The sequence below is a fragment of the Marmota marmota genome, unplaced genomic scaffold, assembly GCF_001458135.2.
Source record: "Marmota marmota marmota unplaced genomic scaffold, marMar, whole genome shotgun sequence".
Classification (NCBI taxonomy): Eukaryota; Metazoa; Chordata; class Mammalia; order Rodentia; family Sciuridae; genus Marmota; species Marmota marmota.
The window spans coordinates 206,751-234,495 of record NW_026000240.1 but is presented as its reverse complement, the minus strand read 5'-3'; the positions used below and the strand labels follow the sequence as shown (position 1 = coordinate 234,495).

The window sequence follows — 27,745 nt, the reverse complement described above, 5'->3', positions numbered from 1 at the left end:
TCCAAGTGAAACACTTGGAAGTTTTTATCCTCTTTTTAGAGTAATTTAAGATACTTTTAGTGTCTTCCTATCATTTTCTGAACACACAAAATTCCAGTAAGAAATATAGTAGGAAACTAGATAAGCAGCAGAGAAACCCAGACCTTTTTGGCAGCTGGCATTACCATAACAATTTATTCATGTGATGCAAGTTCATAGTATTCTTCCAGATGATAGAAGTTGCTTGGGAGATATTTGAGGTTATGAATCCCAAAATCATGGAGTGTGAGCTAAGGGACTTTTTTACTAAGTATAAATTTGAAGTTTGGTTATTGATTTTTAAGTTTTGATCTCAGCTAATAAAATAGTATATTTTATTATATATAAATTCTACCTCAATAAAGAAAAATATGTACATCTTCTAAAAATTGTTTTTCAAAACTATTTCTTTTTCTAGGTCATAAATAAGGTTCATCTTAAGACAAATCATGTTGTAAAGAGAGATGTTGATGAACACTTAAGAATTAAGACTATCTATGATAAAAGTATTGAAGAGTAAGTACACTAGTATTTTGTCATCTTTTTATTGTTAATCTAAATATTAAAGATATTTTCTTCTGTTGCCTGAAGTAATAAAGTCCATAGCTCAAACTTTAAAAAACACTAGTGTAGTTTTAAGATGGAATTAAGGAGGGGCTGGGGTTGTGGTTCAGTAGTAGAGCATTTGCCTAGGATGTGTGAAGCACTGGGTTCAGCACCGCATAAAAATAAATAAATAAAATAAAGGTGTTTAATCCATCTATAACTAAATATATATATGTGTATTTATAAAAAATGGAATTAAGCAGAAGATGTTTTTAGCTGAAAAGCCAAAGACCATAGGAAATGATTAAATTAACCTTAATCAGAACAAATATGAATCTTCCTGGATGTTATCAATAATAGATCTGGAAGACTTTTGCCAATAAGTAATTGGAGAAAATACTAACATAAACTATAATAAGAAAGTTTGCCAAATTATTAAACAAACAGATTTTATGTAGTCTAAGAGGTATCAGAAAACAGGTGAATTATGAGTCTATAGTAGTTTATGAAGAACTATTAGAAGTAGTTTGTCTTTCCCTATCCTTAACATTCTCAGATGAATGAGATAACATGTGATCATACTTAGCCCTGTGGTTTGGCACAGAATGATCCTCAAATACTCACTGTGGTAAATGGGAGATTTTTGGAGACAAATACTGTTTCCACACAGCGTTCCTTGGGGCTCTTGACAGATGGAATCTGAACAAATGAGAGTGCTTTGCCTCAAGAGTGGGAGTTCTTATGTTTTATGTCATTATTTTCAGGTTGCTCCCTGAGAAAAGATACCTTGTAAAGGTATGTAATAAATACTTATGAATTAGGACATTTAAAATTATATGTGTGTGTATATGTATATATATATGTGTGTGTGTGTGTGTGTGTGTGTATATGTGTGTGTGTATATATATATATATATATATATATATATATATTTTTTTTTTTCCCCCCCCAGTCCTGGGAATTGAACTCGGGGGGCAAGCTACAACTGAACTATACCCCACCCCTTTTTATTTTTTCGAGACAAGGTACTGCCAAGTTGCTGCTGACTTCCAATTTGCAGTCCTCCTGCCCCACTCTCCCATAAAATATATAAATTCTACTTTAATCAAGAAAAAAAAAAAGGTCTGGGGTTGTGGCTCAGGTAGAGCGCTTGCCTAGCATGCATAAGGAACTGGTTTCAATCCTCAGTACCACATAAAAATTAAAATAAAGATATTGTGTCCACCTAAAACTAAAAAATAAAAATTTTTTTAAAAACCCAGGGCTTTTATGAATGATTAAATAAAAGATGTTGGTAGTGAATATATTTATCATTTTACCAAGTAGTTTTTGTTACACCCTCAATGAGATTTTGTCAGTATTTGGCATGAAATTAGTTGCCTTATTTTATAATTGATATTAAATCAGTCTTCTCCTTTTGTACTTCTTGCTCAAGTTTTTGGGAACGAGGCATGCTGGGGTAGGGTGAAAACGACAACTTTTGAAAAACGTTGAATACACCTTTCTCTTTGTGGGAATGTTCATTCTTTTTTTTTTTTAATATTTAGTTTTCGGTGGACACAACATCTTTATTTTATTTTTATGTGGTGCTGAGGATCGAACCCAGCGCCCTGCACATGCCAGGCCAGCGTGCTACCGCTTGAGCCACATTCTCAGCCCCTGGGAATGTTCATTCTTCTGAAGATTAATTGACCTGATAGTGTGATATGCCAAAGTTGTTTATAAAGATGCAAACTTCATCAGATTTTTAACTGATGTGAAAGTCATACACACATACACACATTAAACCAATTCACTATAGGATAGAGAAATTGGTGAGTTTAAACCTAAGATTTTTTTTTTAACATAATCTGCCCCTGAGAGAGTGTAAATCAGTCCTAAACTTGAAGTTATCTGGATTAATAATTAAGATTTATATTTTCTAATTTTTTATTTAAATGGAAGTAGGGAAAGAAGTTTCTGCCTAGTTCTCTTTTCCCAAATTCAACTAGAGAACAAGGAAATTTCTTTCCGCCTAGGTTCACTCTTTGCTTACGCACTGCCACACAACGTTGGACTAGTATCTGTATTCCAGAATTGTAAGGTTTTTCTTTCTTGTCCTCTCAGTCATTAATATACTGTGCTTACTTATTTAACTATAATTTATCCCTTGACTATAATTCTGATTGTTTTTTTTTCCTTCTACCTATTATTTAGAACAAACTTTTCCCGCAAGCTATTTCTTATTTAGAGAAGACTTTTCAGGTTCGTAGACCTGCTGGCACTATCTTACTTAGCAGGTAGGTAACATTAAACACTGGTTGTTTTCTTCATTCATTTAGTACTCTGCACTCCTCATTCTACCAGCATGGCAATGTATAAGATTTATACTAGAATATTTTATTATATTGTTCTTACAGACCAAACTGCAACATATATAAAAAGAATGAAAAAGCCCCTGCTGGATAATTATTCTTTCCCTAATTTTCCATAATGATAGTCTACAGAATCTTCTCCAAGGGTGGTATGGTCCTCTGTTCCCCAAACCCCCTTCATCTCTCCTTCACATGGCCACAGTATTAAATTCATGAAAGTATTTAGGTACTTGAAAACCTAGATCAGGGGGATTCCCCACAGAACTAGAATTCCTTATTAGCCTATTTTTGTAACTTAAACAGTAACCTAATAAGGTTACTAGTGAAGTAACATAGCACTTACTAGTTTATTGCATTGTTTTTAACTGCTGTGAACTATTCTTTCTTACTTTTATTATTATTATTTTTTTTGTATTTAAACTTTCATATATAAATGTACCAAAGACAATGTGCAACAAACCAATACCTACGGAAAGAAAATGATCCTCATAGATACTGTACTGGTGAATGTGCACCACATACAAAGTGTGGACCAGTTATTGTGCCTGAGGAACATCTCCAGGTAATTCACCCTGCTTTTAGCAATGTTTTTTACTCTGTAGTCTAACCATGGGAGCACATTTGAATCTTTTCAGTGGGAAATTTTTATAGATTCAAATATAGAGCTTTAGTAAGTTTATTTTTCTACCAAAAGTATAATAGTTAGATATGCTGATTCTGTTTTTTCATTGCTTTTCAAGTGCATTTAATGACATTTACTTTCATTTGTTTTCTTCCCCATTTGTCTCTGAAGTGCTGAATCAGTTTAGCTTAGAACTTTATCCTTATTTTCCAGAACACCTTTGAGCACTTATATACTTACCTCAGTTTTTTTTTATTGTACTGAACATTGAACCCAAGGGTGCTCAACCACTAGCCAGTTGCTTATTGCCTTGCTAAGTTGCTGAGGCTGGCTTTGAATTCACAATCCTCCTGCCTCAGCCTCCTCAGTCACTGGGATTACAGGTGTGCGCCCCCGCGTCTGGCTTACCTTGGTTTTTTTAAAAGGGCAATTTGATATCCCTTAAGATATGCTTCAACCCAACTTACACATTTATTCCAAAAGTACTAATAACTATGTGGGCACAATGGCACATACCTGTAGTCCCAGCTGAGGCAGGAGGATTGCTTGAGATTATGAATTTGAGACCAGCTGGAGCAACACAGTGAGACACTGTCTCAAGGGGAAAAAAAAAAAAAAAGTATTAACTATCTTCTGTGTGTTCAAGGGTGTTCTTTGTAAAACTATAAGTATACATATGTAGGCTATTAAATTATGTTATAACCATATAATGGAATACTATGCAGTTGTTTTAGAACAAAGTAGATCTCAATGTACTAACTTGAAAAGATATTTAAGCTCTTAAATGAAAAAAAATTATCAATGTGTTTTATTGAAAAGTACAGATATACATAAGTTAAAAATTATGAAATAGTCTAGAGGAATGTGTATGTTAAAAAATCTGTACAAAAATCAAAATGTTAGTGGTTTCCTTTAAGAACTAATGGTAACTACACAGCTTTAGTAACAAAAACTACATGGTACAGCATAAAAACAGACATGAAGACCAGTAGAAGAGAGCAGAAGACACACAGGCAACCCATACAGAAGCAGCCACAGTCATCTCATCTTTGACAAAGATGCCAAAAACATAAGGTAGAGAAAAGACAGCCTTTTTAAACAAATTGTGCCAGGAGAACTGAGTAGCCATTTATAGAATGAAATTAGACCCCTATCTCTTACCCTGCTCAAAATGGATGAAAGACCTAGGAATTAGACCAGATAACTTAGAAAAACAGGGTCAACACTCCAACAAATAGGCACAAGCACTGATTTTCTTAATAAGATTTCTGAAGCACAAGAATTAAAACAAAAAGGCCGGGTGCAGAGGCACATGCCTATGTAGTCCCAGCGGCTTGGTAGGCTGAGACAGGAGAATTGCAAGTTCAAAGGCAGCCTCAGCAACAGGCAAGGCACTAAGCAACTCAGTGAGACCTTGTCTCTAAATAAAAAAATACAAAATAGACCTGGACATGTGGCTCAGTAGTCAAGTGCCCCTGAGTTCAATCCCTGGTATAAAAAAATACAAAAAGAATTAAAACAAAGAATAAGTGGAATGGCATCAAATTTAAAAATTTCTGCACATCAAAGGAAACAATTAAGAGCCTACAGAATGGGAGTTTGCTAGTTACTCTCTGAACAGAGGATATCCCAGAGTATATGAAGAATTCAAAAAACTTAAAATACCAAGAGCACAAATAACTTAGTCAATAAGTGGGCAAAAGAACAAAACAGACATTCTCAAAAGAAGTAAGCCAGGGACTGGGGTTGTGGCTCAGTGGTAGAGCGCTTGCCTGGCATGTGTGAGGCCCTGGGTTCGATCCTTAGCACCACATATAAATAAAGAAATAAAGTAAAAAATGGCAACTAAAAAAAATATATTAAAAAAAAAGAAGTAAGCCAAATGGCCAAAATATATGAAAAATGTTCGACATTTTTAGCATTCAGGGAAATAAAAATCAAAACTACACTGAAATTTCATCCCATCCCAATTAGAATGGCAACCCTCAAGAATGTAAATAACAAAAAACACTGGAGAGGATGTGGGAAGAAAGGAACACATAAATTGTTGGTGAGACGGTAAATTAGTATGACCATTGTGGAAATCAGTAGAGCAATTTCTCAGGAGACTAGGTAAGGAACCAATATATGACCCAGCTATTCAAGACTTATCCAAAAGAACTGGAATCAGTATACCATAACAATACATAATGTGTATAGCAGTGTAATTCACAAGAGCCTAGTTAGGGAACTAGCATAGATGTCATCAACATATGAACAGTTAAAGAAAATGTATCTATTCACAATGGAGTTCTATTCAGCCTTAAAAAAGAATAAAATTGTGTCTTTTGGTGATAAATCAATAGATCTGGAGAATATCACACTAAATAAATTTGTATAAGCCAGACTCAGAAAGCCAAGAGTCAAATGTTTTATAAGCTGAAGCTACAGAGAAATAAAGGGAATCTCATGAAAATAGAAGGGATATCAGTAGTGTAGAGCTAGGGGATCTGAGGGGAAGGGAAAAGAGGAAGAACTGGCAAATTAGGCTATATGCATGTATGAATATGTCACAGTAAATCCCATTTTATGTATAATTGTAATACACCAATGAAAAAAGTATGTGTATTTGTTTATATTGTAAATAAATAGAAGGTAGACCATATATTTTAGATTAGATTCCTTTGGAATTTTTTCTTAAGCTAAGTGAAGGCACCTGTACAATTGTACAGGTTGGCATCTACAATTTGCTTACTCAGTTTTACTTAACTGTTTCAAATTTCTTGAGTGCACAAGGAGCTTTAGGGACATGTTTAAAATTTTAAACAGATTGTCGATTGTATCCCTATCTCTTTTGCCAAGGCATTTCCTAGATATTTTAAGACTGATTTCATTATCTTTTTTTTCTAAGAGTTTGTTCATTGCTTTTAATTTTCTTAGTTCTTCCAAGTTCTACTTCCTACTTCTTGAAAGTTCTGATTTTGTTTAATTAAGTAGATATTCATGAGAAAGAAGCTTAAAAATGTAAACTTTTTGTAATACCAGCTACTAATAGGTTAAAATAATTGAATTTTAAAATTATAAAGATATGTTATTGAAGCAAGGGTAAATAACATATACTTTCTATTAAGTGAAATGGGAGTGCCTGGGTCTTTTGTTTTTGTTTTTTCTTCTTTCTGTAAGCATAGCTTAACCTAAAAAAATTACTGATTTTTTTCTAATTGTAATTTGAAGAGTCAAAGTAAGATTTGCCTAGAAAATACTAGAAACAAGTCTCTTACTACTGAGAGGGGTGAAAAAAGAAAACTAGAAACAAGGGTAATAATCATGGATGACTTTAATATTTTCTTTATATGGTTTTATATTATCAAATTTTTTAAATAAGATACATGGATTTCTTTACAATAGGAAATATATTTCCATTAACTAAAAAGTTTTTTATTAATTAATTTTGAAATAACTATAGCCTCAAAGAAAGTTGTAAAAATTGTGTATAGGACATTGTTCAGTGGTAGAGCATTTAGCATGATGAGACTGTGGGTTCAATCCCAATCACCCCCTCCCCCTCCAAAAAACGTATATGGAAGTTTCATCACTAAGTTTTAGGGTTTTGAAACCTTTTTAATTTCTATCTTTTCTGCATATTAGTTTTTTGGCCTTTATAAAATAAATCATACCATATTTAGATATATATTGGATTCACTCTTAAGTTTGTCTCTTTAGCTAACCATGTCTCTGGTCTGATTTTTCTGTTCACCCCTACTGGTGCAGCAATGTAGGGTTTGCCGAGGGGGTAAGTGGCCCTGTGGAGCAGTGGGTATGCTGGATCAAGAGGGTGTCCGAGATGCAGACTTTGTCCTTTATGTTGGTGCTCTGGCCACTGAGAGATGCCGCCATGAAAACATTATCTCTTATGCAGCCTATTGTCAGCAGGAAGCAAAAATGGACAGGTAAAGGTTTCTTTGAGATTTATTTTATAAGATCTAATCAGGGAACTCTTAAACCATATTTTTATTGTTACCATTACAGGAATTTTACATTTGACAATTGCTTCTAGTAGTAAGAAATAACATGCTGCCTGAGTTTAAAGGGTGCCCCCTCTTCCTCTGTGGTAGGACTGTTATTCATATTGGTAATAGAAGTTTTCTGGTCAGAATGAAGAATAGTGAAAAACTCATTTGACTTTTTCTTCTCCACTCCTCTTTCATTCTGATCCTATCTTTTTTACCCATAAACTCCAAAGAAAAAGTGTACTGTTAAGAGAATTTTCTTTCCAGGTGAATACTTCTGTAAAGAAACAACTCAGATGTTAATTGAGAATAATTTAATTGTCGTATCATTTGTTACATATGCTGCACTTAGCCAAATAATCACTTAACAATTCAGAAACTTCTTTGTTTTTCACAAATGATTTTAAAAAAATGTTCATGGTGAAGCAGCCTAGCCTTGAAATGAAAAGTTAGTATACATACAGAAGATTGCCTGTCATACACCAAGCAAATCAGTTAAAAAAAGCAGTAGAAACTGGACTGGATTTGTGGCTCAGTGGTAGAGCTCTTGCCTAGCATGCATGAGTCACTGGGTTTGATCCTTAGCACCACATAAAAAAAAAAAAAAAAAAAAAAAACTAGATAAACAAAGGTATTGTGTCCATCTACAACTAAAAACATTAAAAAAAAAAAAAAGCAGTAGAAACTGATGCATGTCTCAGAATTGACTATATAGACATTCTCAAATTTAAGAGAGGGTAATGTGTCTAATTCATGTGCATGTAAGGACCATTGCTGCGGTGCAAAACATCCATTTATTGACTCCAACATAAAGAGCCATTTTTTTTCTATTGGTGTAATTTACTTGAAGATAAATTAGAAAACTTAGTTGAATCATGTAAACAATACGAAGAAAATGCTGGTATATGCTTCAGAATTGTAGTGTCAATCTTTTTGATTTTTTTGGCACTGGGGATTAAACCCAGAGGCATTTTACCACTTACCACATCCCCTGTTAATTTTCTATTTTGAGACAGGGTCTTGCTAAGTTGCTTAGAGCCTTGCTAAGTTGCCCAGTCTGGTTTTGAACTTGCCATCCTCTTGTCTCAGTCTCCAAAGTTACTAAGATTATAGATGTGTGCCGCTGTGCCCGGTTTGTATTGTCAATCTTAAAGGTACTTAAGGAAGTAAAAGTAAATGCATTATGAAAAGCAGTCTCTTAGTGTGATAAGATGTAATTGTTGACTGGTGAAATCAACTTAAGTCTTTAGACTGAATGTTGAGAAAGCTAAGTATCAACTATTGAGTATGTTGCTGTAGAAGAAAGTACTGTTTTTGCAGATTATGTATATGCTAGTATTCTTTTTTCCTTGAGGAGATGCCTTTAAATTTATAATTTATAATTATGAATGATGTCTTAATAGCAATGAAATTTGCTAGTTAAAGTATTAAATGAATAAGTTACTTGATAAAATGAGATATTTAAGAAAAGTGGATATCTTTGAGAAGTATACTTTCCCAAAAGGAGTGCTGCAAAATCATGTTTTTATTTTTACTTTAACTAAGCTATTCGTATCAAATGCACACAAAATCTTATTTTGAACTTATTAGAAAGGGTCAAAATAAGATTGCAAAGGAGAGTACCTAATATGAGTCCATATTTGTTTAATAAAAATCTATGTATGTATTTGAATGTGCTAAGAAGAAAGTCAGAAATAGGATTACTAGTCATCCCAGTTTGTCTAGGACTGCCCTGGTAGTATCATTTGTTAACACTGAAAGTCTCACATTCCAGGAACCCCTCAGTCCTGGGCAAACCAGGATGACTAGTTACCGTAAAATGGATACACATAATATTGTTGATGGAATTTAGTAAGTGTAGGGTATAAAACAGGTAATATTCACTTTTTTCTTTGTACATTCCAATATTATGTTACGTTATAATATATACCTTTTGACAATGAGTTTTTATTACTTTTCTAAAAGACCCATTAAAATGAACCTTAGGTATTAGAATAAGAAAGACATCCCTGGAGAAGTGAGAAGAAAGATATGAAATCCTGGATTGAGTCTAAATTAGTTAATCTCAGTTCAGCATCTCATAATGTGGAAAGTACCAAAAGTGTCTAGTTGTCTTCTAGTGAGAGAACCCAGCATAGGAGTCACACAAAGGAGAATCCCCTTAAGTGAAAAGTGTGTTTCATTGTCATTGTTATGTTTATTTATAGTTATATTTATTTACAGCACTTAATGTTTGGTTTGTTTGGTATGAATGAGTAGCTAAAAGAATAAATGTTCTTTGTACCATGACTATGAAACTACTCACATCTAGGGAAAGATTTTGTTTTTTTCTGAGAATAGTATTGATGTTTATAGAATGAGCAGTACAATGTCTCCAGTATTTCTTTTTTGAATCTTTTTGAAGGAATCTTCCTTCAAAACTGGTGTATTTCATGAATTCATTCCATTATTATTTGAATGTCTAATATATTGCCAGCAGACGAGGTGAACAAAATACACATGTGCACCCACCTCATGGAATTTACAGATTTCAGAAGAAGACAGGTATTGGTTTAAATTTTAATTGTAGATATGTGATTTAAAATATTATACTTTATAGAAAAATACTTTGTACAGGATGTTGTAAAGGGGAGTAAAAGGAGAAGATACATTTCATTCAGTTAAGCAAGGAAAGCCTCTTTGAATAAGTGAAATTTTAGCTTTGACCTGAACATTGATAGGCTTTATCCAAGTAAAGAGGTTGGAGAAAAAAACTTATGTTAGGAAAAAGCATGTATACATTTTGCTGTCAGAGGTCACTTCAGTGGACACTGTGTTAGAAGAGGCAGACAGAACTATTACTTATTTTAAGTGCTGTGAGAGGTCCGTGAAGTAGCCACATGTGATGGCTCACTCCTGTAATCCCAGTGACTTGGGAGGCTGAGGCAGAAGAATTGCAAGCTTGAGGCCAGTCTCAGCAACTTAATGAGACCCTGTCTTAAAAAAAAACAGGGCTGAGGATGTGGCTCAGTGGTAGAGCATCCCTAGGTGCAATCCTAGAGTGCAAAAAGCAAAAATAAAAAGGAAGTCCCTGAAGGCTTTTAAGCCTAGCAATGACATATTTTATATTTTAGAAGTCACCATGCAATGTTTTGATAACTAATTTATCTTCGTACTTTTTCTAAGTCTGTTGCTATCAAGTATAAAGAAATGTACTGAATTTTTATTTAAATGAAGTGTATCTTCTTTATAAATAAGGAAATATAGTTGGTGAGGTTTGTAGTATTTCTGTGGTAAATGTTAGGAAAAAAAATGTAGAACAATCTTCATGTTCCTTAGCATTGTCGGTTTACCACAGCTTTTGAAAGACAAGTAGGTACATGGTAGAAGTGATTTAATCACCCTGGGTCCTAGTATGGTACTGAATTCTCCAGTTCTAGGCACACAGAGAGATGTAGAATTCTGTAGATTCTACAGTGTGTACAACTTGAAAGAAGATGATGGGAAGGTAAAAGTATGTATGTGAATGTAGGCATTTTGGCAGCAGAAGAAAAGGAAAGATGGAAATTAAGAAAGGTTGAGCAATTTTCAGCAACCTGAATGGTTTATTGCCCCATTATATATCTGTTTTCCCTGTCTACTTAGTTGTCTCTATGCCTGAAAATATAGGGAATGCTAAAAATCAAATACTGGTTTTACAATAAAATAGTACTAGAATGTACGTTTTTTAGTTTATTCCTTTTTTGGTATTACATATTTTAATTTACACTAATATATAATTAACTGACCATATATCCTTTTATGGAAATAGATTTTCCTTTGTCATGCCATAGGAAAGCAAAGGGTACATGTCTTGAGAGTAAAAGATAGTGAAAGTTAGCCATAAAATTACATTGAAGGGCTGGGGTTGTAGCTCAGTGACAGAGCACTTACTTACACGTGTGAGGCACTGGTTTGATCCACAACACCATAAAAAATAAATAAATAAAATAAATATATTGTGTCCATCTAGGGGCTGGGGATATAGCTCAGTTGGTAGAATACTTGCATCACTTGCACAAGGCCCTAGGTTCAATCCCCAGCATCAAAACAAACAAACAAACAAAAAAAAGATATTGTATCCATCTATAACAAAAATTTTTTTAAAAGATTTCAAAATTATATTGAATATTAAATAAAGGTTTTTCTGTCCTTGAGCAGTTTTTCATAGAGAATCATAGATTAGTAAATATAGTAATAAATATTGTTCTGGAATATAATAAAAATTCAATGTCTATTTTAACAGGCCAATAGCAGGATATGCTAACCTGTGTCCAAATATGATCTCTACCCAGCCTCAGGAGTTTATTGGGATGCTGTCCACAGTGAAACATGAGATTATTCATGCCCTGGTAAAGCTGTTACCTACTCTTCTTTCCTTCATGCTTTAATTTTCTGCTTATTGTGTTCTTATTTTGTTGCATATTTTAAAATTTAAGATTATGTGAATTCTTACATTTTTGTTCAGTAAAACCTGATTAATTAGGTCTCTGCTAATAAAGAATTTTTAATGATAGGATAATAAGTAGGTTGAATTTTTCTATCTAATATAATTAGATATTTGATCTATTCAGTAAATAGGACTTGGGGAGAATGATTAAGCTTCTTCTGAAAAGAATTTAGTAACTTAGAAAAATTACTTTCCTCTAGAATATTTGATATGCTGATACAGCTCTTAGGAAAGCTAATTTGTAAAAGCCCTCTTGGTCTAACATGGGCTTTTTTTCCTCTTTTTTATTTTGTGTATGTATGCATGTGTCTGATACTAAGAATTGAACCCAGGGGTACTCTATCAATGAGCTATATCCCCAGCCCTTTCTATTTTTTTGTTTTGAGACAGGTTATTATTACCAAGTTGATGAGGCTGACATCAAACTTGTGATCTTCTTTTCTTAGCCTCCTGAGTTGCTGGGATTACAGGTGTATGCCATCACTCTGGGCCATTTGGGCTTTCTAAATATATATGTACTAACTGATTCAGAATTTCTGTATTCCTTTTCCCCAATTTGTCCAAAATATTAAATTTTACCATATGCCTATGGGATTTAAAGAAATTGCCTAAAACCCTAGGAAAAGTTCTCTGATACTATTTAAGTATGTTTAGGAAATGGAGGGGAACAAAATATACTTGTTAAGAGAGAAAGGGTCACACAGACATAGGTCTGAATTTTCTTAGCTGTATGATTAAAAAATTTTGGGGTTTGGTGCAAATTGGTTAGCCTTTGGTAGCCTCAGTTTCATTTATAAAATGAGGAAAATAATAGTACATACTACAATGAATTTTATTTCTTGAAAGTTAAACAAGATAGTACGTATAACTGGTGTAGCACCATCCTATATGTAGTAAGCTATAATAAAATTAGTGGCTATTATTTTTCTTATTTAGTGAGCTATCATGTATGACCTTGAAATATAAGTTTGTCTTTCAATTATCAAACATACTGATTGATAAAGTGAAACTCTAATGTAACTAGATTATAGTCATGTTCTTCACATAAGGAGATACTAAAATGAAATGTTTGTTTGGGCATGGTGGCACATATCTGTAATCTCAACTACTTGGGAAGCTGAGGCAGGGAGATCACAAGTTCAAGGCCAGCCTGGGCTACTTAGTGAGACCCTGTCACAAAAAAAAAAAGTCTGGGTATGTAGCTCAGTGGAAAAGCATTGCTAGTTTCAGTCCCCAGTACCAAAAATAAAAAAATAAAAAAGGGCTGGAATGTTCAAAAAAGTATAGCCTTTGTCTATCATATGCGAGGCCCTAGGTTTGATCCTTAGACCAAAAAAAAAAAGAAGAAGAAGAAGAATGGAGCAAGAGGGGGAAGAGGAAGAAGAAACATGTAGAGATAAAAGAATAATCTGGACTCCATTACTCATTCTGGCAAACTTTGAATGACACAGAATCCACAATTATATCAGCAAAGAAGGTTGCCAAAGAAGTTAAGTAGGTGATCACTTACAATTGATAGCTACTAGGTTATGAACTAGATTATATTTTCTATTTATAAAACATGAAAGTAGCTTTGTTTTAGTTATTAGATTAGGAAAGAAAGCAAGAAAAAGAATCTCACTAATGAAATAGAAGATACCAAATGGCATTAATTTTTCCCCTTTTCTCACCTTGTTGATGGAAGAGGGGATGGAGAATGGGAATTTGAATATTTTATATTAGGTATTGATTATCTCATTAAGATTGAAGACTTTTTGTTGTTGGATATTGCTTGTGATATTGGGGATTGAACCTAGGGGTGCTCTATCTCTCAGCATTCTGCCCAGGCTTTTTTTGTGTGTGTGTGGTGCTGGAAATTGAACCTAGGGCCTTGTGCATATGAGGCAGGCAATCTACCAACAGAACTATATCCCCAGCCCCATCCCACCCCCTTTTTTTTTTTGAGTCAGGGTCTGGCTAGGTTGCCCAGGCTGGCCTTAGCCTTCCAAAACCCTGGGATTATAGGCATGTGCCATGATTCCTGGCCAGTTTAAGACTCTTTTTTCTCCCCCCTTTTGGTACCAGGGATTGAACCCAGGACGCTTAATCCCTGAGCCACATCCTCAGCCATTTTTATGTTTTATTTTGAGAAAAGGGTCTCACTAGGTGCTTAGCGCCTTGTTAAATTGCAGAGGCTGGATTTGAATTTGCCTTCCTTCTGCCTTAGCCTCCTGAGCTGCAGGAATTACAGGCATGCAACATCACACCTGGCAGAATGACTTTTTCATAGAAGGTTTTCCTCTTAAAATCCTGAAATTTAGGGGCTGGGGATGTGGCTCAAGCGGTAGCGCGCTCGCCTGGCATGCGTGCGGCCCGGGTTCGATCCTCAGCACCACATACAAACAAAGATGTTGTGTCTGCCGAGAACTAAAAAAAAAAAAAAAATTAAAAAAAAAAAAATCCTGAAATTTATAGGTCTAATACCCAGTATTACAAAAATCCTGAGATTTATGAATAAAGGATACTAAAAAGTCCATGAGAGTATATTGCTGTGACAGAGCCTTAGGCTGCTGGTACTTCTGATAGCCATGAAAATCCTTTAGTCTAGGTGCAGTGGTACATGCCTATAATCCCAGCAGCTCAGGAGGCTGAGGCAGGAGGATTCTGAGTTCAAAACTAACCTTAGCAACTTAGTGAGGTACTAAGCAACTCAGTGAGACCCTCTAGATAAAATATTTAGAAAGGGGTTGGGATGTGGCTCTGTGGTTAAACACCCCTGGGTTCAATCACTGGTACCAAAAAAAAAAGAAAGAAAGAAAATCCTTTTAAAAAAATAGCAATGACTACTACCTTCTCAAAACTAGAGAAGAGCATATGTTTAACTAAGTAATGATTTCTTTCTCTGCATATTTGATCATATAGAAATGTACATTTTCATAGTAATTTTTAATTAAATTCATCTATTTTATTTTAACCAGTGTCAGGCTTGACCATACAATTCAGTGTACTGCTTTCATCATTTCATCTCTTGCCCAGCATTCAGAAATGATAGATGATAGGTTCTCAAACAAGGAAGAAGGCCAAAATAACTTTAAAAAGCAAACAGCCAGGCATGATGGTGCACACCTGTGATCCTCCTGTTTCAGGAGGCTGAAACAGGAGGATCACAAGTTCAAAGCCTATCTCAGCAACAGCGAAGTACTAAGCAACTCAGTGAGATCCTGTCTCTAAATAAAATACAAAAATGGACTTGGGATGTGACTCAGTGGTTAAGTACCCCTGAGTTCAATCCCCAGTCCCGGTACCAAAAAAAAAAAAACAAAAAAACCAGAGGAATTAAAGAACACAGAAAATGCTCTTTGGTTTGTGATTTAAAAGTGCTAATAGTGCCTAGATGAATTATAGCACAGTAATTGCTATTCATTGTATTTATACTGAAAGTAATTTTAAAATATATAACACATTTTAGAAAAACTTTTATTAAATATTTACTTTAAATAGTTAGAATTTAGAATTCATAAACATGGCCCACTTAATCATAGTTTAGTTGCAGCCTATGAGAAGTTCCTGCGTTGGCCTGATGCTGTTATGTATTTATATCAGTGCTTTCTTTTGATAGCAGACATGTTATGATATCTGTAATCAGACTTGATATTTTCACGGTAAGACATTTCAAACTTTTTCTTATAGGGTTTCTCTGCTGGGCTCTTTGCATTCTACCATGATAAAGATGGAAATCCTCTAACTTCAAGGTTTGCAGATGGTCTCCCACCTTTTAATTACAGGTATTTACTATTTTTATTTTCTTCTTTTAGAGGATGCCAAGACAAAAATCAGAATCATAGTATGTTGTTAGGTGTTAAATAACAGTGTCTTTATGGATAATCTAAGGAAACTAACTGTACATAGTAAAACAAGATAGGATCATTTAGCCTCATGACCTATTCAAAGAGCCAGGACTCTTTTACCAGGCTAGGCTCTTTTCACAATATTGTGCCTTATAGTACAGTCAGGCTGTGGTAAAATGTGGGTTGATTATATTTTGCCTTTTTAACAATTATTGCCTGTGCATGGCAATATTTACATGTTAATTGATATTTTATTTAGTTTAGCAGATTAGCGGTGATCCAGAGGTTCAGGGCCTAAAATATGCTGTAGTTAGAAAACTGAAAAGGTTTATCAAGGATTTTATAGTGGGATTGGAGGTTTAGATCAGGGATATAACATTTGCCTAGTATGTTCAAGGCTTTGGGTTTGATCTTAGCACTGGGGGGAAAAAAAAAGAATTTTATAGATAATATCAGTTTTAGAACTATAACTGTTTGCATGCATTTATATAAAAAATAAGTCTCTAAATTAAAAGCACATATCTATAAAAACACTTGTACAAAATATTCATCATGATTTTGTTATTAATAGTCAAACCATATAAATCACCAAAAATATAAAAGCTGCATCAGTAATAGAATAGGTAAATAAATTGTGATATATTCATATAACTAAAAACTACATAGCACTAAGAAAGAAAACACTATTGGCTGGGATTAGCTCAAAGGTAAAGTGGGTACATGTGGGGCTCTGGGTCAATCCCCAGCACCAGAAAAAAAAAGAATATACTTATGCTATATGCAGTAATGTGGAGGAATGTCGCGTTCCTCGAAACTAAAACACTCAGGGTCACTCCAGGTAAACTGGGCTGCATGAAATAACCACCCAGAGACAGACAAATACCTTTTTCTTTGGGGTCCTGTGATTGCTCCTCTGACCTTAAGGGCTCGCAAAAAGACATACAAGCAAATACTCTACAACTGAGCTACTCCCCAGCCCCATATTAGATTTTTGAAGATGTGGCCAAGTTCATGATGGATGATAGCATGAATGCTTGCTACCATCATTACCAGTATTGAATATTATAGGTCATATTTTAGGTTTATCTGTTGAATAAAGATGTTATGTCATTATTATATTCAGGACTACTAGTTTTATTTTCTTTGTCCAATCTTTTGGGTTAGTTTTCTTTTTCTAATTACTTTGTATTAATATCTAGAGATATTAATCCTTTTTCATGTTGCAAATATTTCTTCTATCTACTTTTGTGTCTTTTTACTTCATTTGTCATGCATGCATACATACATGCAAGTGAGTAACATCTCTTTTAACTACAAAATAGTGCTTACAAGCTCATAGGGTTGTTCAAAAGATTAAATTTGAAAATTCCTTTCATGGATATGGGATAGTGTAAGTTCTCAAATATTTTAATTTCATATTGATACTCATGAATACTTTTATTTTTAAAGTAGTAGTACGTTTGCAGAATGACCGTCTTTCTATTCTATAATTACAGTCTTGGATTATATCAGTGGAGTGATAAAGTAGTTCGAAAAGTAGAAAGATCATGGAACATTCGAGATAATAAGATAGTTCGTCACACTGTGTATCTGCTAGTAACACCTCGTGTTGTTGTGAGTATTATTGAACTTCTTTATTTCTCTCATGAACCATCTTCCTTCATTATAATACTTGTTTTATTAATGACTATTGTTTAAGAACTTATAATTAAATTTCAGAGCCTAAAGTAGAATCAGTAGTATAAAGGCAGTGCAGTAAAGTTATAAGCCAGGAGAAAGATGAGGAAGTAGAAATTTGACATTGACATTCATGATTCCTATCATATACACTGCTTTAAGGAAGTGCTGCCTCTGTAATGATACCTTTTAGGATCATTGTACTATTTCTGTAATTGTTTATCATTTCATTTGAGGGTTTGTATTAGTCAAGGGTCTGCAGAGAAAGAGAGACAAACAGAGTGTGAGGGGTGGAAGTGGAGGAAAGAGAGATTCTTTTAAGGAACTGTCTCACACAACTGTAGAAGTTTGGAAGATCCGAATCTGATGAGGTAGGCAAGCAGACTGGAGACTCGGGGAAGAGTTACAGTTTGACTCTAAAGACAGAATTATTTCTTGCTTGCAGGTCAGTCTTTGTTCTGTTTAAGCTTTCAAATGGGTGCTTGAGCCCACCCATATTTTATGGAGGACAGTCTGCTTTTAGCTTAGGGTCCACTGATGTAAATATTAATCTTGGGCTGCGGTTATAGGTCAGTAGTAGAGCACTTGCCTCACACATGTGAGGTACTGGGTTTGATCCTTAGCACTACATAAAAATAAATAAATAAAGATATTGTGTCCATCTATAACTAAAAAAAAAAAAAATAGGAATATTAATCTCATCCAATAAAACACCTTACAGTAGTATCTAGAATAGTGTTTGACTAAATATCTGGGCACTGTGTCCCAACCAAGTTGACAAATTAAATTAACCATCACAGGATTCCCCATTTTTTTGATGACAGAAAGCTATTCTGCCTCCACTTTTCTTTTACACTCACATCTCTCTGCCTTCTAAACTCTTTCAGTGTTCTTGGGCTACTTTCCATCCCTAGAAATCTCTAACTCAAAAACAGACAAAATCCAATAAGTAAATTTGTTTTCTACTCAATAACATTTTTTTTTGCTGAGTATGACACATACCTGCAATCCCAGTGATTATGAAGAATCATAAGTTCAAGTCCAGCTTGGGCAACTTAGCAAGATACTGTCTTAAAATAAAAAATAAAAAGTGCTGTGAATGATGATGATGATAATAATAGCCTGAATAGCTTTTTTCCCCTACAAAATATACTTCCATAACAATTTACACCAGTAATAAAATTATTCTTGAGAGAGCAAGGGTAACTATACTTAAACCAAATAGACTTTAAGTAAAAAAAAGGTATAGGAAGACAAATAGGTATATTATATAATGACAAAGGGGGTCACTTCATCAAGAGGATATGACAGTTTTAAATCTATAAGTACCTAACTTCAAAGCACCTGATCGTGTAAAACAAATATTACTCTTTCTGAAGGGAGAGATAAATTGTAATACAATAATAATACGAAGCTTTAATACTCCACTTTGAACAATGGACTAATCACCCAGACAGAAAATTAATAAGGAAACATTGGACTTGAACAGCACATTAGGCCAAATGGTACTAAGAGATATACAGAACATTCCATTCAACAGCAATAGAATATACATTCCTCTCAAGGGTATTCTCCAGAATAGATCACACGTTAGGGCACAGAAAAAGCCTTAGAAAGTTTAAGAAAAGTCAGTCATATCAAGTACCTTTCTAACCACAAAGATGTGAAATAGAAATTAATAACAGCAGGAATTTTGGAAATTTAAAAATACTTGTTGGAACAATATATTCCTGAACTACCAACATGCGTTGATAAGGAAATAAAGGGGAAATTAAAAACATCTCAAGATATTGAAATATCTTTAAATAAATGAAAATGAACATAGAAAATACTATAATTTACAGGATATAACAAAAGTGGTTCTAAGAGGAAAGTTTATAGCAAAAAAACAAGTACATCTAAAAAGAAGAAAGAAGCTGAGCATGGTGGCACTCGCCTGTAATCCCAGTGGCTCAGGATACTGAAGCAGAAGGATCAAGAGTTCATAGCCAGCCAGCCTTAGCAACTTAGTGAAGCCCTAGTTAACTCAGTGAGATCATTTGTCTAAATAAAATATTTTTTAAAAGGGCTAGGGCTGTGGCTTAGTGGTTAAGCACCCCTGTTACAAAAAAAAAAAAAAAAGAAGAATTAAAATAAACAACTTTGCATTATTCCTCTAAGAACTAAAAAAAGATGAACAAATTAGACCAAAGTGAGCAGAAGGAAGGAAACAATAAAGAAGAGAGTAAAAATATGTGAAGTAGACACTAGTAGACACAAAAGATCAATGAAGGGACTGGGGTTGTGGCTCAGTGGTAGAGTGCTCGCCTAGCACATGTAAGGCCCTGGGTTCGATCTTCAGCACCACATAAAAGTAAATTAATAAAAAATAGGTGTTGTGTCGAACTACAATAAAAAATAAATTTTTTAAAATCAGTGAAACTTAAAATTATTTTTTTGAAAAGATAAAATTGACAAAACATTAGCTAGACAAAGGAAAGAAAGGAAGAAAACTGAAATAAAGTAAAAATGAAAGAGGAGACATTACATCTCATCACAGAAATACAAAGGATCATAAGAGACTACTGTGAACAGGTATATGCCAATAAATTTTTTTGGGGGGAATACCAGGGGATTGAACCCAGTGGGGCTTAACTACTGAGCTACATCCCCAGTCCTTGTTATTTTTTCTTTTGAGATGGTCTAAGTTGCTTAGGGCCTTGCTAAGTTGCTGAGGCTGACTGAACTTGCCTTCCTCTTGCCTCAGCCTCCTGAGTTGCTGAGATTACAGGTTGCCGCAGTCTGGCTGGGCACAATTCAGGAGCCACTTGTCAAAAGAAACGAACTTTATTTTTAGAACACACACACCGCACCACACAGCTCTTCAGGAATTCCCTCAGAGCCCAGCTGCCACCACTGGCTTCCCACAAGCCTCTCAACCTCCCCCATTCCTCCTGCTCTTGAGGCCGATTGGCTGGGTTGCATGGGCGGAGCCAAAAAAAAGTCCCCCAATGAGCAGCTCCGTGGTCTGAAAGGGCGGGGAAACAGCCTAATGAGCATCACCGCAGAGGAACCAATCAGTTGGCAGCTAGAAGTTTGCCGGGGCCGCTGTGAGCCAATCATCAGCTGGCAGCTGGAAGTTTGCTAGCAGCTGGAAGTTTGCTGGGGCCCCTTTGGCTGTGGCTCTCAACATCTCCCCCTCTCTGTTTAAACAACAAGCATGTGGCTTAGGGACCATGCCTGCCTTAGGTTGTCCAATACTACATATAGTCCTTACCCGTCATTGGATGAGCTGACCTCAAGGCGTCAGCCTCCTGTATTAGGTTGGTACCATTGCAATTGGATCTTACCCGTCATTGACTACTGGTCCAGCATACAGCCACACCTGTGGATAGGTCTTTGTACCAGCGGGGGGTGAGGTTCTTTGCCTCACCTCTGTTGGCCCCCAAATTTTAGTTGAACGACCATCACAAGGAGAAGGGAGGAAGATACACCAAGTCAATTGACGGTTCCTTTTGGAAAAATTGTACCACCGATGACACCATCAGCAAAAATACCCCAACACTACCACAAGTCGCTGCAGGGCACATACAGGGCACATACAGGATTGCCTGGAGCCCTTAGTTTGGGCAATGATTTAGCAGATAAAACTACACATGACATACATATTTTCTCTACACTAGAAGAAGCTACAAATTTTCATAAAAAGTTCCATGTCAATGCTAATACTTTACAAAAGCGTTTTAAAATAACTAAGGAACAAGCTAGACAAATAAAACAATGTCAAAATTGTGTGACCTTTTTACCACAAGTTAATCTTGGAGTCAATCCTAGAGAACTGATACCTAACCATATTTGGCAGATGGACATCACACACTGCCAGAATTTGGAAAATTAAAATATTTGCATGTTACAGTTGATACTTCTTCCGGATTTTTGATGGGCTCCCTTTATGCCGGAGAAAAAACTAAAGATATTGTAGCTCATTGTTTACAAAATTTTGCCACTGTGGGCGTTCCAAAACAGTTAAAAACAGATAATGCCCCTGGTTATACTTCTACCTCTTTTAAACAATTTTGCTCTTCATTTGGCATTACTCATATAACAGGAATCCCATATAATCCACAGGGACAAGGCATAGTTGAAAGACCTTGGTGCTGATAACGCCAAGGTCGCGGGTTCATTCCCCGTACAGGCCACCAAATGCCGCAGTCTGGCTGGGCACAATTCAGGAGCCACTTGTCAAAAGAAACGAACTTTATTTTTAGAACACACACACACACACACACACACACACACACAAGGCACCACACAGCTCTTCAGGAATTCCCTCAGAGCCCAACTGCCACCACTGGCTTCCCACAAGCCTCTCAATCTCCCCCACTTCTCCTGCTCTTGAGGCCGATTGGCTGGGTTGCATGGGCGGAGCCAAAAAAAGTCCCCCAATGAGCAGCTCCGTGGTCTGAAAGGGCGGGGAAACAGCCCAATGAGCATCACTGCAGAGGAGCCAATCAGTTGGCAGCTAGAAGTTTGCTGGGGCTGCTGTGAGCCAATCATCAGCTGGCAGCTGGAAGTTTGCTGGGGCCCCTTCGGCTGTGGCTCTCAACAGCAGGTGATGTCACTGCACTCAGTTGTGCCAACAAATTTGATAACCTAAAAGAAATAGATAAATTCCTATAGTTAATATTGCTAAAATATCCATGCTACCCCAAACAGTTGCAAATTCAGTGCAACCCTGATCAAAATTCCAATGTCTTTTTTCACAGAAATAGAAAAAAAATCCTAAAATTCATATGGAACCACAAAATAACTCCTAATTGCCAAGGCAATCATTTGTAAAAAGAACAAAGCTGGTGGCATCACACTACCTGATTTCATAGTACAGGAGTCCCCACTTTGGCTGAGGTCTTACTTTTTATCCCCAGTCTTAAGTCCAAATATATTAAATGGAAAATTCTAGAAGTAAATAATTTATAAGTTCTAACTTGTAATATAGTATATTGTTATAATTGTTCTATTTTATTATTACTTATTAATCTCTTCCTTTTCCTAATTTATAAATTAAACTGTATCACAGTTTAATATGTATATATAGGAAAAAACATAGTATAGGTCCAGTACTATCTCGATTTCAGGCATCTACTAGGGGTCTTGGAATGTATCCCTTACAGATAAGGGAGAACTATTGTAGTAATTCAAACAACCTGTACTGGAATAAAAATAGAAACACTAGGCAGTGGAGCAGAATAGAGAGCCTAGAAATGAACCCAGGCATATATGGTCAGTTGATATTTTACAAAAGTGCCAAGAATGCCCAATGGGAAAAAGGTAATCTCTTCAATAAATGGGGAAACTAGATATCCATATACGGAAGAATAGATTTGGACCTTTATCTGATACTTTATGCAAAAACAACTCAAAATATATTAAACTCCTAGAATAAAACAGTGGGAAAATTACACAACATTGGTTTGGGAAATAACCTCAGAAGCACAAACAACAAAAACAAAAATAGACAAATGGAATTATATCAAACTAAAAAGCTTCTGGCTTTCCTCTTTTGGACTGCACAGAATAAGCTCTTGGGTCTCTGAGACCCAAAAATTGAGAGGTTCTTTGCACCCAGGAGGCTGTGGCCTTTGACTCTATAAAATGAATATATTAAATTACAATATAAATGCCACAGATATTGCTTGTATTACCATGAGAAAAATAGAAAGAAGGAAACTCTAGAGTCTCATGAATGTTCGAGAGGGGGGTGGGGTGTTGGGGGTGGGGGATTGGCCTGAAGACTAAGGTCTACCATAAATAGCACTATGCTGAGAAAATACAAATGAAAACAACTATCAAGATGCATGAAAAGAGAAACGCCAAACAAAAGAATGATGACAAGACTCCACAGGGAGCAGTACCTTCTTATCTACTGGACAGAGAAGGACAGTCCCAAGCAAAAGTACTTTCCAGCATGGTTATGCAAAACAGAAAAGAGACATCAGGAAACTAGTCAGTCCCTCTGCCCAAAGTTCATGCCCAGGGAGAAACAGAAGTATTAAAAGTTGTTTAAATAGTAAAGAGAAAAAAGAAGGTATAGAGGAGGATGGCTGCTAGAGTCTGCTTTGTTGGATATGACTTTATGAGAAAACCACCTAAATTTAAAAGATTCATTAGAACAAGGGGCTTACATTTCAAGAAGACCCATGAAACACATCCTGAATAGAAAGCCATCTATTGCCTATCAGTACTTGATGTGAAAAAGTATCCTTCATAGCCACTATGTTCAACTTCAAATGTTATTACCAAAGATACTGCCATTGAGATAAACATGAGTCATTTGGGCCTTGTGATACAAAGAAGCAAGGTTATTTGGTGGAAATTATGCCCAAGTTATCAACAATCCTTGAAAGTGATGGACTTAAATGTAGACTCACTGGTTTGACAGCAGTTTTATACACATAACTCCTTGTTTTAATTATTGAAGACTATGATCAGGGAAACCACCATTACTATGATGTTTCTGAATGCTACCAAGTAGTCTTATATCTCTGTAATCAAGAGAACTATTTGTTAAATTGTAGAAAACATTAAAATGTTGAAAAAACATCTGTACACCAAAGGAAACAGTCAACAGTGGATTGGGAGGGAAAAAAATGTAGGATCAACACTTCAGCTTTTAGGCATAGGCAATGACTTTCTCAATGAGACTCCTAATAAATAATGCCCAGCGTTAATAAATAGAATGGCATAAAATTAAAAAGCTTTGCCCAGCAATGTGAAAAGAGAACCTACAGAATGGTATAAAATCTTTGTTAGCTACTCTTCTGATAGAGGATTAATATCTAAAATATAAAAAGAACTCAAAAACTTTACACCAGGGGCTGGAGTTGTGGCTCAGTGGTAGAGCCTAGCAGTGTGAGGCCCTGGGTTCGACCCTCATTACCACATATAAATAAAGATATTAAAAAAAAACTTTCCACCAAAAAAATCAAATAACTCAATTAATAAATGGGCAGATGAATTAAACACACACTTCTCAAAAGAAGAAATGCAAATGGCCAAAAAATACATGAAAAAATGTTCAACATCATTAGCAGTTAGGGAAATGCAAATCAAAACTACACTGAGATTTCATCTGACATCAATCAGAATGGCAGCCATCAAGAATAAAAGTATACTAATAAATGCTGGAGAGGATTTGGAGAAAAAGAAACCAGTATGTACAACTAGTATGGAGGTTCGTCAAAAGACTAGGCATGGACCACCACCATATGATCCAGCTATATTTATCCTGAATAATTAAAGTCATCATACTACAGTGATACATGCATACCCATGTTTACAGCAGCACAATTCACAATAGCCAAACTATGGAACCAGCCTAGGAGTCCATCAGTAGATGAATGAATAAAGAAAATGTAGTAGATATACACAACGGAGTTTTATTCAGCCATAAAGAAAAATGAAATTAAGTCATTATGTTAAGTGAAATAACCAAACTCAGAAGGTCAAGGGTCATATATTTTTCTCTCATATGTGGAAGCTAGAGAGGAAAAAGGGAAAGAAAGGTGGGGGCTAGGGATCTCATGAAAATCAAAAGATGATCTTTAAAGGAAAGGGACCAGAGGGTGGGAGGCAAGGAGAGTGTGGGGAAGTGCTGGGGAATGATACTGGCCATATTACATTGTTATATAATGTAACATGTACAGCTATGTAACAACAAATTCCATCATTATGTACCACTGTAATGCACCAATAAAAAGGCAGAAAAAAGGTATTGTAATAGAATACAACTAATATAAAAAAAATTTAAAGAATAAAAGTCATCATAGTATACTGATACATGCATACCTATGTTTTAGCAGCACAATTCACAATAGCCAAGCTATAAACCAGTTTAGGTGTCCATCAGCAGGTGAATAATGGATAAAAAAATAATGTAATATATGTACACAATTGAGTTTATTCAATCATAAAAGAAATAAAATTATGTCATTTTCAGGAAACTGGATAGAACTAGAGACCGTTAAGCAAAATAAGTCAAACTCAGAAGTTTAAATGTTGTATGATTTCTCTTCCAAGTGGAAGCTGGAGCGGAAAAAGAAAAAGAAAGCAGGGGTGGGGACATCTCATGAAAATCAAAAAGAGATCAGTAGAACAGAGAAAAGAGATCAGGGAATGAGGAAGGGGAGGAAGGGAGGATGTGCTGAAGAGCAATATTGGCCAAATTATATTGTTATATATTGTATTCATGTATGAATATGTAACAGCAAATCCCATCATATGTACAACTATAACACAGCCATACAAAAATGTAAAAAGAAATATATATATATGTGTATATATATATATGTATATTAATTTCCTAGCAAAGAAGAATGTAGCACCATCAAAATTTAATTATATTAAAAACTATATTTAAAAAAAAAATTCTCTCTTCTTACCAAAGTAATTTTTTAATATCTGTTGTATTCATGGAATAAAGAGTTTGACATTAACTAAAAGTACTTTTGTGGGATTTTTATTTTTCTGATTCTTAGGATGAAGCACGAAAACATTTTAATTGTCCAATTCTAGAAGGAATGGAACTTGAAAATCAAGGTGGTATGGGCACTGAACTCAACCATTGGGAAAAACGGTTATTAGAGGTCAGTTTATTTTTAAGTTTTACTAGACTTTTTTTTTTTTTAAGTAATTCATATTCATGGAAAAAGATATTTAAACAGGTTCCTCTTTAGCTCTTAAAATCCAAATTAATTTAAATCTTAAATTCCAAATGTAATTGCTAAGCTTGTCTTATATCCTTCCTTAAATATTGTCTAAATTTATGTATATACACATACACACAGAAGTTTTTCTTTTTTTTCCAATTATCTCTCTATTTATTTATTTTTGCATTATGATTCTTAATACACCTTTATACCACAATTTATCATATCTCTAATTGTATATAAGGTATGTTGACACCAAATTCACATCTTCATACATGTATTTTGTATAATGAAGAGTTTTTCTTTATGAACTCATACAACTTTTTTAACTTAATGATATTCTGTAGACATCTTACTAAGGCAATACAAATGCTTCTGCTATAATGCAACATATACTTTCACCTTTTTATACTGAGCTCAGTGGCACATGCCAGTAATGCCAGTGACTTGGGAGGCAGAGACAAGAAGATCACAAGTTCAAGGCCAGCCTCAGCAATTTAGCAAGACCCCATCTCAAAATAAAAAAGGACTGGGAATGTAGTTTAGTGGTAAAGTGTCCCTAGGTTCAATCCCCAATACTAAAAAATAAAAAAAGAGTTTATTCTTCAATATGATACCCTAAAAATAACTAAACTTGTGGGAAAAACAAGTATCCAGAACACTAACAAAAACATAAATCATAATTACTAGCTCAATTTTAAAAGACATTAAATTTCCAATAAATACAGTCTTTTGTCTACTCTAGTATTTCTTTACTTTGAACAACAACAGACCTATAATCACAGCTACTTGGATTTCAAAGGAGGATTTGCAAGTTCCAGACCAGCATAGGCAACTTGGAGACCCTATCTCAAAAATTTAAAGTAAATAAACAAAAGGGCTAGAATGTAGCTCAGTGATAGAGTACCCCTGGGTTCAATTTCCAGTACTGCAAAACAAAAACAAAAATATCCACAACAACTACAAAACAACAACAACAACATAAAAAAACTAGCAATGGGTAGCTGGGTGGGGGATTGTAAATCTTGAGTAAGAGGGACAAGAGTAAAATGTACCAAAATTAGAATGTGCAATAAACACTTGCAGCCATACTGAGCCAAGGGGAAAAAGATGAAGTGAACAGAATAGAGACCATACTCAGTATAGCATCCCTCTATTCTTTTATTTTTTTTTTCTTTATCTTAGTGTATTTTTTATTTAGCTGCTATTGCTTCATCGTACATTAGCCTCCAGGGAAAAGTCACAATGAATTAGCAGGATTATATTGATGTCACTCCCTTATTTTCCATCTCACATGAGTTCATTCACAGTGCTGAAATACATGCATTAGCAAAATAGACTGTGTGCTTTGATTTCCTCAGTTTTGTCATTGTTGTTGTTTTTTATGGTATTGAATCCAGAGGCTTCAATAAAGATGCTTCAAAAATGAGGCTGAACTCCTCATTTTTTAAGAGCTGCAGAGTATTATATTATACAAATGTAACCTAACAGTCATGTGTTAATGAACAATTATGTTTCAAATTTTTAATTTAAAAAATTATAATGAGCCATTTATTTATT

General features: G+C 34.9%; 1 protein-coding gene and 1 pseudogene across 6 annotated transcripts in view; both read left to right on the top strand.

The window, feature by feature from the left end:
• Lmln (leishmanolysin like peptidase) overlaps positions 1 to 27,745 on the top strand; it is a 72,713-nt gene that overhangs the window by 10,210 nt on the left and 34,758 nt on the right. For all 6 annotated transcript variants that reach the window (XR_007344150.1, XR_007344152.1, XR_007344149.1 and 3 more), the window contains exons 2-10: positions 437 to 534; positions 1,329 to 1,359; positions 2,761 to 2,843; positions 3,363 to 3,480; positions 7,291 to 7,469; positions 11,794 to 11,899; positions 15,667 to 15,761; positions 17,321 to 17,438; positions 26,015 to 26,122. Coding sequence is in view for 2 of the 6 variants with exons in the window: in XM_048794237.1 (XP_048650194.1) it covers positions 437 to 534; positions 1,329 to 1,359; positions 2,761 to 2,843; positions 3,363 to 3,480; positions 7,291 to 7,469; positions 11,794 to 11,899; positions 15,667 to 15,761; positions 17,321 to 17,438; positions 26,015 to 26,122 (936 nt within the window). In the remaining 4 variants the exon portion in view is untranslated. The remainder of the gene's footprint in view (positions 1 to 436; positions 535 to 1,328; positions 1,360 to 2,760; positions 2,844 to 3,362; positions 3,481 to 7,290; positions 7,470 to 11,793; positions 11,900 to 15,666; positions 15,762 to 17,320; positions 17,439 to 26,014; positions 26,123 to 27,745) is intronic.
• LOC107143074 lies at positions 23,132 to 24,120 on the top strand (annotated as a pseudogene).